Source organism: Drosophila rhopaloa, unplaced genomic scaffold, assembly GCF_018152115.1.
Source record: "Drosophila rhopaloa isolate 14029-0021.01 unplaced genomic scaffold, ASM1815211v1 contig_3, whole genome shotgun sequence".
Taxonomy (NCBI): domain Eukaryota; kingdom Metazoa; phylum Arthropoda; class Insecta; order Diptera; family Drosophilidae; genus Drosophila; species Drosophila rhopaloa.
The window spans coordinates 22,352,146-22,363,040 of NW_025335123.1; the positions used below are offsets into that span (position 1 = coordinate 22,352,146).

Consider the following 10,895-nt stretch of genomic DNA (forward strand, 5'->3'; position numbering starts at 1 on the left):
AAGTCATGAATGAATCGAACTTTAATGCCCCCGCAACGGATGTAATGAGTAAATTGCATGCCAGCCATTTAGGGGGTGGCCAACTAGTGCAGTTCAATCAACTTTCCGTGGCGGCACTTCCGTATGTTCGTCACGCCCCCGTCAACCCTTAACCCCAAGGACAAAATGACAGACAGGAATCAGACTTGAGCCCGGGCTTTATCCAACACATCAGAGCAGAACATAACAGAACAGAACAGGACGAAGAGAACAGGACCGCGCCGAACAGACCAGTCATCATCATCATCATCATCGTTGTCATCAGCATCTACCCATTGTCATCCGGGTTCCATTTATATATTATATGGAGTAGCCGAGTTGTATCTTTATTACGGTAATTGCTCATTGAACAGGAAATTATTATATACGTGCGCCACGGCGTGTCCTCCGATCCGATCCCCAAATCCCCCTGCACTTCTTTGGGGAATGGGATGGCATATAATAATAGCACAACTTGCGTCTGGGCAGGGTTCGTGTTTTTGGTTCTGGTTTGGATGGCTTGGGTTGCGGTGTGTGGGATGTTCAGCGGATGGATGCTTCGGGAACGAAATAAAAAACGGACACCAGACACAGGAGGCACACACTGATTCCTAGGCCGTGCGTGGTAGTGCCACCACATTGTCGCCGTAGCCATCGCCATCGCCCTCTCCCATTTGGCCGGTGGCCATCGGGTGCTCCCGCCAGTTCCACACGTAGAGCCCATCGCCGGCGCCCAGGTCAAAGTAGTTCCTGTGCCGCTGCAGCAGGACTCGCATGTTGAGCATAAAGCGCTCCACATCCGGCTGATGGACGGGACGCAATCGAATCGCCGGCAGTTGGGCGATGCGCAACCGCCGCCGTTCCATCGAGCGGTCCAGGTTCAAATCCAAATCCAGGTGATCGCGATGATTTGCACTGTGACGTGGCCGAAACGGATTCATCTTGATGCTCCTCGTAATTTTCTCCTCTCTGGATTTGGTGCTTTTTCTATTTTTTAATTTACTTAACTTTTTTAGGGGTGTCGGATTGTATTTTTTAGCTGGTCTTGCTAACCGGAATTTCGATCGAAAGGGACTGCAGCGAGTGGGATTTTCGAATGTATAGATTTTGGCTGACAGACTGACGACTAAGCATGTCTGATCGAAAAGGAATATATTATATATTTTCTATAAAAACATAAAACAACCAAAGTTTACCTAAAAAATTTTGGATATTCGATTACTGAATCAAAAACCTTTTCCATAATTATAAATATTTGAAAACCTTTTCGATTTCCCTCACGGACTTGGTTTACTTGCTATTGAAGAAACATTAAAGGTATGATGTTTCATTGGGACATTGCTGGAATTTAATCAGCACTATCAATTCTAAAAAATAAAACCAAACCAATCTTCTCAGCAAAGAAAACAAACATTTGTACTGTTTTCATTTCGACTATCGAATTTCGAAGTTTGAGTTTCTGTAGAACCACCTGTCTGAGAAAAATAAACATGGTAATGATTAAATTTGATATGGAAATTTCGGGAATGCACCGGAATTCTGTTTACAAAACCCGACTCAATCAGACTGAAGGACTCTATGCGAATCTGGACTTGTAATAGACATACTTGTGTACGCCCTATGCATATTTAATTAAACTTTCACCTCTTCAAAAGCCGACAAAGAATCTTTGACGGGGGACAACGGAGACGAGTCGAAAACACTTTGGTCTCTCGCTTCAATCATTTCCAGGGGTGTTGGATGTTGGATGTTGGCTGTTGGATGGACGGAGTAGGCTGTTCCAGCCAGAGGTCCTGCCGTTTCTCATCCCAGGTCCTTGGAATACTTAAAAGCAACACGACAAGCTTTAATTAAATCAGTTTTAATTAATGCAAAATGCGAAATTTCAAAAGACGTCGCCAGGACTCGACTCAAATTGCCGACAACATGGAAAACAGAGGCGGCTCGCCCCGAAGGTCCCCCGATCCAGTTGAACGAACCCATTTTGTTGTCGCATAATTACAACTCAATTGTAATCCAATTTTGGCCAGGCATATTCGTATACTCGTATACATATACATATATATATATATAAATCCGATTCAGGCATAAAGTCACGCCCACGACCTGGTGTCTGTGTCAACTTTTTCGGTGTCAAATAAATAAACTTTTGACAGTCGGCAGACAGGCAGGCGGGGATTCGAGCCCCCAAAAACACACCCATCCATTCAGTCCACTTTTCACCTCTTGTTTTTGCCACCGGAAATGTAAATTAGTGACTGATGGGGGGGGATGATGGGATTATTGGACCACAATCAATGTCCAACTGGGAGCTCATCCATTCAAACTCGTCGAAGGCAGAACTCTTGATAACTGCAAATTAGTTGCACATGTTCCACATGGGCCACAACTCAAAACAAGACGTGTTTGCACTAATTTGGCCAAAATCAACAGCTGTGTGTACATGTGCCATACCCTACCATCTTTTCCACTCGCCGTGTGTGTGTGTGTGTGTGAGTGAAGAAAACTCATCATAACTTTCTTATCAAAAACTTATTTCTTGCTCTTCAGATACCCAACAGAACAGAGCAGTACCCAAAAAAAAATAAAGGAAAAGAAAAGGGAACGAGCGAAATTCTGGGGCGAAAAACGAAAAGGAAAACAGAAAAATTGCCTAGAAAACTTGTTATAATTACACACTGCCACACATACACACTTACACGTGCTAGATGGTCATATGTGTGTGTGTGCGAAAATTTGCACTCGGAAAAATAAAGCACTAAGACAACATAGAAATCTCTTTGCAATTTATCGAACACAATGCTTGGATTGTTAAAGTTATTTTATTCCTTTCCGTTCCTGAAAATATTTTATTAAACGTCATTTGTTTTCGTAAAAGGAATAATTTATTATAGACCTTAACCTTAATCTTATTTTTGAACATATGTATCTTTACTTCACATTTATTATTTTAACTTTTACCATATCAGACTACAATTAAAAAGTATCAGCTTATGGATAAGTTAAAACTCTTTACATCAATTTTAAATTGAATTTTTTAAACATATGCAAGATAAGATTATTAAATCGTGATCTTTATATTAACTGGATTACCAACATACTATTTGTAATATATTTTTCCATGTGTATGACTAACTCAGTGACTGCAGGGCAAGGAATTTGGATGGGGGGACGTGGAAAAAGGAGGAGTTGTCGACGGGCATGCATGAACAACATATGTTGGACTTTAGAGCAAACTTTTGCGAGTGTTGGGGGCGCCCTTCCACCAAGATATGGCACCTCCATCACTTGTCCCCATTCCCTCATCCCAGGACGCCACGTCGTGGAACGTGTGCGTTTTGTGGTTGAGTAGACGACGCACAGTTTAGGCCCAGAATGCAACAGCTGTGACGCCCCCTCCAAGTCCCCCTTTAGCCCTCTCCCCCCTCCCCATATTCCCAAGGGATAACCCTCCACAGAATTTCCTGTTTAACTCCTGGCTAAAGTTTCGCCGGCTGCCAAGATCCCCTGACAACTTCCTTACTAATTTTCCTTAATGAGTCAAGATAAGGCTAAGAATTGCCTACTTGTGGATACGATTTTTAGCATTCTCTGGTAAAACATTGGTTAATAGTTAATGGGTGAAATTTGTGAACAGGCATATATTTTAATTACGTAAAATGCTTTGAAACATTTTGTATAATTTTTCTCGTACCTAGAAATAGTTCTAGGTAATTCAAACAAATTAAATATAAAATAAAAGTTTTCCTTAGTGCTTAGTTGCTTACTATTCAAAGTAGCTTAAAAGTCCCATTCATGTCTTTAAAAGAAATAATGACAACCGCCTTTATGGAAGTGTGGAAACAATCAGAGCAACGGCCACATGATGCCAACTATCTGGGACTCTTTTGTATAATAAAAACTCATATCGAAAGCCGTGGGAATTGTTTACAAAGGCCAAAAAGAATGGGCTAAATACTACGAAAAAAGAGCCGGAAACTTTTGGGCCAACTTTTTGTCGTCCAAAAAAAAAAAGACGAAGGACTATTATGTACCCCGACAAACTGTCGGAAAATGCCTAAAAATGATTTTGGCCAACAAAAAATAAATATGCCAATGAAATGGGTTTTCCCCGGCTCTGAAAAAGTGGGCGGATGGGTGGTAAAACTGATGACCCGCCTATGCCAAAAGCAAAAGCAAAGCCAAGGGGAAAGCCATGTGCTCGCGAATGCGGGACACGTACTTGCGCTATAATTATTTCGTACGTGAGCACGTGAGTCCGCCGAAAGACAATGAGTCCTCCGGTCCGGAGAAAGGAGTTCCAAGTCCGGAGAACCGGCAACTCAGGCCGGAGACCGGAGAACGAGGACCGACGACCGGGGAATGGCAACGTCTGCGTCTACGACCGGAAGAAGATGTCGGAGCAGCTAAGGTTAGCGTATAACATATAGCATACAACACATGAGAACGGTTAAAGCCACCGTTTCCCGACTTAAAGAAAATTTTGTAGTCAGACGAGCGCTTTTTATGGATTGTATGGGAATGCTAAACTGGGGAAAAAATATTACCAACTTTAATACAATAATAATAATTCCAAATCATTTATTTTTGACCAAAAAAAATACTCCTAAATTTTGCACTTACTTTAAAAACAGCCTTCGGATAATCCTTTTCATATATCAATAAATACAATGGTATATAATCAAATTCGAATTAAAAGCCATTTCTCCTTAATAAATGTTTCCATTCAAAATATAAGAATTTAAAATATAAATCTCGAATTAACAGAAATACAATTTAGAAAAATGTTTTTTGCTGTGCATTATTAAAAAGAGGCAAAGGCAACACGTGTCTTCAGTTTGGGGGTTTCCCCCAAAAAGCTAATTTTCCTGACAGCGCGACACAACATATCAAATAATTTTCAAAAAAAAAAAATGTCCGGAAGTTTTTTCCTACGTGATTTTTTTTTAGTATTACCTTAAAAGATATATGTAAAAATTCAGCGCCATACTGGCATATTTATCATCATTTAAACCAATGGTTTTTATTAAAGGTTCTGATATCGATTCCAATTTATGTTGCCTAGAAGACAAAAAAAATAGGACACTAACTGGGGGTTGAGTCAAATATTCTGTAAACGACCACGACTACTTTAATAAAAATAAGTTTTTTAGTGTTTTCTTCATAAGAAAAAGCACCCTGCTCTCTGCTTTGAATTGCACTCATACTGAGCGGCACTTCGGAACCATATATCTAATTAATGGACTGTCCCCGTGGTCACCAACTGCTCCACAACTCATCCACGGCGTCATTAGCATCGTCATGATCGGAATAAACGAAAACACCAACCACTACAACCCGAGGCGACCGCATGCAGCTTAATTCTCATAAAAGTCACATAAAGTAAATAAGTTTGATTATAAGCCAGAAAAGGGGAGCAAGAGAGAGTGAAAAAATGGGTGCAAGGGAGGGACACTGAAAAAAAAATCAACAGCCTTTAATTATAATTATCTACAATCTCGGGAGAAAGTAAATTTAGAGACACTAGAAGTTGGATTATTATGATTAAAAATTAATGTTTGCTCGTGTTCAATATATTTTTTTTACTAGTTATTTTATTTATATATATATAAACTTTCAAAAAATATGTATAGCTTGTTTTTGGATTTGATTGAATTAGGATATAAACTCATTAATGGTTTGCATGCTAATCTTGAAATATAAAATAGTTTTTATACTTTAAAGACTTATACAAATTTTTCATCAAAACAAAGTCAGTATTTTATTTTTGTATCACTTAAATTTTTATCATAACATATTTTTGTTCAGTGTGAAAGTGCCGGACAGCAGTTTCAGTCGCTGGACCTGGACCAAAACAGATCCTGGCTTTGGCAGTTGTCACCGCCGCTGGAGTAATTAACATTCACAATGAAAATGAAAACGAAAACGAGCAACTGCAGCGGTCTGCTGGTTGGGCGGATGGTTGTCTCTGTGGGCGGGTCTTTTGCGAGCGGTAAAACTTTTTAATAACCCCGCAACAACAAACACGAAGGACAGCGGGAAAGGCGAGGAAAAGCGAGCAGCTGGGGGCACACAAAGCCGAACGACGAGGGCACACAGCCACCGCCAACAGCCACAATAATGACACACAAAACTTTGACAATGTAGTCGTGCGTGCTTTCCCCCCTTCAAACCACTGATCGCAATCCCAGCCCCAATCCGTACCCCCAGGCCCACACCTCCGGGTCCTGCACTTCGTGTCCAGCGGAAAAGGATTTCTGCCACACCGAAAACAGCAATGAAAACCACAAAATGTTGCCGTAGGGCACACCGAAAAAAATAACGTATTCAAACCATTGGGATAATCTTAATATTTTACTCTAAATTGTGTTTAAGAAAAGTGCCCTAAAAGATGCACTTCTAAGTCCATAACTTTTCTACCCGAAGTCCGATTTTAAAATGGTATGTCTTAAAATGATCGTGTGCTAATTACCTAAAAATCTGCATTCAAACTTTGGTTTGTAATTTTGGATCGATTTTTCTCACATTTTGATGATGGTTACCCTTTCCGAATTTCCGAAAAACGGCTTTGCCAAAAAGTGACCCAAAACCTGCCCTTCTAAGTCCATAACTTTTCTACCCGAAGTCCGATTTCAAAATGGTATGTCTTAAAATGATCGTGTGCTAATTACCTAAAAATCTGCATTCAAACTTTGGTTTGTAATTTTGGATCGATTTTTCTCACATTTTGATGATGGTTACCCTTTCCAAATTTCCGAAAAACGGGTTTGACAAAAAGTGACTCAAAACCTGCACTTCTAAGTCCATAACTTTTTTATCTGAAGTCCGATTTTAAAATGGTATGTCTTAAAATGATCGTGTGCTAATTACCTAAAAATCTGCATTCAAACTTTGGTTTGTAATTTTGGATCGATTTTTATCACATTTTGATGATGGTTACCCTTTCCGAATTTCCGAAAAACGGCTTTGCCAAAAAGTGACCCAAAACCTGCCCTTCTAAGTCCATAACTTTTCTACCCGAAGTCCGATTTCAAAATGGTATGTCTTAAAATGATCGTGTGATAATTACCTAAAAATCTGCATTCAAACTTTGGTTCGTAATTTTGGATCGATTTTTCTCACATTGTGATGATGGTTACCCTTTCCAAATTTCCGAAAAACGGGTTTGCCAAAAAGTAACCCAAAACCTGCACTTCTAAGTCCATAACTTTTTTATCTGAAGTCCGATTTTAATGTGGTATGTCTTAAATAGCTCATGGGTTAATTCCCTAAAAATCTGCATTGACAGCTTGCTTTGTAATTTTGGGTCGATTTTCTAGACATTTCCATGACATTTCGCTGTACACTTTTCTTGCAGTGAAGAGGGTTAACCAGTGGATGGTATGGTGGGTGGTTCAAAGGTCGGGTGGTGGTACGCGGCCAGCATACGCAACATCAAATTGCTGACCGCACACGCACTCAAACACACGGAATGCCTCGAATGAGTATTCAATCGCATCGAGTGTGCAACAATTGAAGCGGTTTTAAAATAAACGAATGCGGCTTATTATACACATATAGCCAACCCACCCACTGAACCCCCTGATACACGCACAATGAAATAAATGTCAAATTGAAATTGACATGCTGTGACAGAAGGGGGCGGGGGTCTGAAACCCACCAAAGGACCTGTCTGCGGAGGTGTGAAGAGAGCCCTGTCCCTGTGCGGATGCGGATGCGGATGCCATGGTCAGCTTTTCACACTGTGACCAATTAAAATTGGATTAGCCCTAACTGAAGAACTGGAAGGCTTAATGAAGTGGATGGGTAGCTGTGCGTTCAATGAACTTTCTGCAAGTTTCAGCAGAGAAATGACTTTCAAAAAATATCTAGTAGTTGATTTTAATAGGAAGATTTTATTTGGTAATCTTAACGATAATTTTTAAGTTAGTTTCCGGGTGGTGAAGAATTCATAACAAATGTTTATACATATACAATTGGGTTTTTATTAATGATTAGTTGTTTATGCTGAAGAATTCGCCTTTCAACTATTTTATTTTGACGTTTTAGGTTGAGCTTAACCCATTTATTATCTTTATAAATGAACTTTGGACCAGTAACACCAGCCAATGCAATTACTAGATTTTTAGCACATTTCCCCATTGAAGATGACTAATTGTTTTGCCATTAAACTGCCTTAAGAATATGTAAGCAACCAAAAACCCAAACCACTTGAATGTCAGTCAACCGAGTTAAATGGACTCCCGCTTCCAAGGGCAAAACCCTCATCAAAGTGTCGTTTGCGATGTTGGCGTCACCTGGTGGGATTTGGATTTGGGCTTTTGGACTTCGCCTCGAGCACTCTTCCACTTAAAGACTTTTCCATTCTTTGATCAGCGCGTGGCTAATAAGATTTTAAAGGGCATTCATGGAAACAAAGGAGGCAGAGCGAGGGGCACAAATCAGGTGAAAAATGGTAAATGGAAAATAGCAAAAAGGGGGGCAGTTCCATGCCCCTCATTCGCCTGGTAAGACGGGTCTAATTTTATTAATGTTGCCAATTTCCAACGGGGCAAGTACAGGGGGTTCAGGTAAGTGCCCCAAAGGGGGATGAAAAAACGAGGGGGTGGTTGTAGCAATAAATGTGCTGCTTACGCGCGCAATTAAATATGAAATATTTAAGAGCTAGCCCGGTTTTTCTAAGTCCTTGCCTGATGTTTTTCCCTCCCTGGAAAAACTGGCGGATAATGGGTTGGTGGAGGGGGGAGGGGGGGGTTATGGGGGTCTCAGGGTGGCGCCTAATTAATAATTTTTAGGCAATTCAGCAGAATGCTTGTGCTCGCTTCGCATCTCAGGTGGCAAAAAGTTCGACGCAACTTGACTTGACTTGATTAAGTTGCTTTTTAATGAAGTTCAAAGTGATTTTACTTGCAATTAATACACCTCACCCTCGCAGGTGCCTCTCAACCACCCGCTTTCCCATTTCCCAATTTCCCTTGCTCCACCATTTTCTCCATCTACAATGATTGATGGCGTGAAAGCGGCCCGAAGCCTGAGGAAAACTTTTGGGTTTGCGAAACTATTTCCCCTTTTCGTAATCTCGAATAGCCGACAGCAATCAGAAATCACTACAGCATGTGGCTTGTAGTAGGTAGTATAGAAGGTGTAAAAGTATTTGCTTATATAGTTAAAAGAAAATAAATATTGATAAAATTAAAAAAATATGGAGTATAAAAGATTAGTGACTGCTAAATCAGTAGATATATATAAATATTTAAAAATATGTAATAATAGTTGTAGGTCTATCAACATAATAAAGAATGACAAATTGGTTTCCTTTTCTGCTTGGCTAAATGGGGCATTTACAATTAATGATGTTCTTAGGGGCTAGTGAAAAACATTTGCTTGGCAAAAAAAAATTACAATGGGCATTCCTAAAATAGGTTGAAAGAACTATGTAAAGGACATCCTTCGACTGATGGAGAAAACGTTTTGCCAGAGGTCTGATTAATCGACGGATGTCGCCCCACTCCGAAGGATAACACTTATCCTGAACAACAACTAATTGGACCTGCAGCAAATGGCTACATTCTCGAAAGAATGGGAGCGGGATCACGGAAAATCCCCATAGAGCATATAAATAACCATAAATGCCGAGCATCCCAAGCCAGTAGCAAATTTTTGCGGTTGAGTTTCTTTTCTTTTCTGGCCGAGAGCTCTTTACAAAAACACCGAGCACACCGAGTGCCCGACAATTATTTACACTCGAAAGTTTTGCCAAGTTGGCCGAGCACAAATGAAGTTGCAACTGCTGCTGGAGATGCCAGGATATTCTAGGAGAGATGCCGGTAGATGTCAGGACATGCGAACATGTGTATCTTCCAAGGGGTTGCGAGTTATTCGCAGGTGGGGCAACCAGAGGATGTGAGCCGAAGACGAGGGCGAGAATTATGCAACTGCTGAGCTGGGGAAGCCACAGGACGGCACTTCTTGTTGTCAACCTGGCTACCAAGCCCACAACTCCAACTCAGAGTCCACTTCGAACTTCGGCTCCCGTTGTCCTTGCAGACAATTAAGCAAGGACAATGCGCTGCACAGGCTTTGTAAAAGCTCATGCATGCACACCGGCATCGCAGGTCTGGGAAATCTACACAGCAAGAAAGTGCCATACAGTAAATATATATTATGTAATACTGAATAGTTTGCGATACCATTAAGGTCAGCCTTAAAAACTACTCCTAAACATATGTAATAAGGTTTTAAGTTTAAGGTTTTTAAAAATATTTAATGATGTCCTTATCACATTATTGGAAGCATTTACAATAATTATATATATGCATATTGTTTTAAAGTTTATTATTGTGATCTTAAAAATAAAATAAAGCATACAGTCTAGCTAAAAATCAATTATTAATATATAACTAAAAAATATATTATATTATTGCCATGCTCTGTTCTTAGTATAGTTTTTTTTCAGAGCTATAAAATGTAGGTTTTTGTATTTTCACACTTATTTTTCTGTCTGTACGGAGCACACCTGAGTTTCATCTCCGTCCGGATGTGTTAAGCCGTAGAGCCGGGGAAGTTCATTGCCGAAACTTTCTGTCCGTGTAGGAAGCTCCTCCGTCCGCAGTCCGTCCTTCTGAAGCCATGAACGCAATTTGCCTGTCAGTGGCTCAGTGCATTTTGTCTGTGGCAAATTACAAAGCATACCATGATTTACCTAATTGCACCACCAATGTACCCCTCGAACCAGACCCCAAGTATCATGGCTTTCTTATTTCTGGCCGTTCCTTTTTCTGATAATGTAATGCTAAAAAACTCGCGTTTCCGGTAAACTAAAGAATAGTTAATCTTCCTAAAACATCCTTACGATAATAACAAACAGAAGTTAGTCT

The 10,895-nt window shown here is 40.3% G+C and overlaps 1 protein-coding gene across 1 annotated transcript; it reads right to left on the reverse strand.

Annotated features, from left to right (window-relative positions):
- Positions 1–344: 344 nt before the first annotated feature.
- LOC108045322 lies at positions 345–1,107 on the reverse strand. The gene has a single exon (XM_017124607.1). It carries the CDS (start codon positions 957–959, stop codon positions 630–632), a length of 330 nt encoding a protein of 109 aa, XP_016980096.1. The 5' UTR covers positions 960–1,107; the 3' UTR covers positions 345–629.
- Between the last annotated feature and the right edge of the window lie 9,788 nt (positions 1,108–10,895).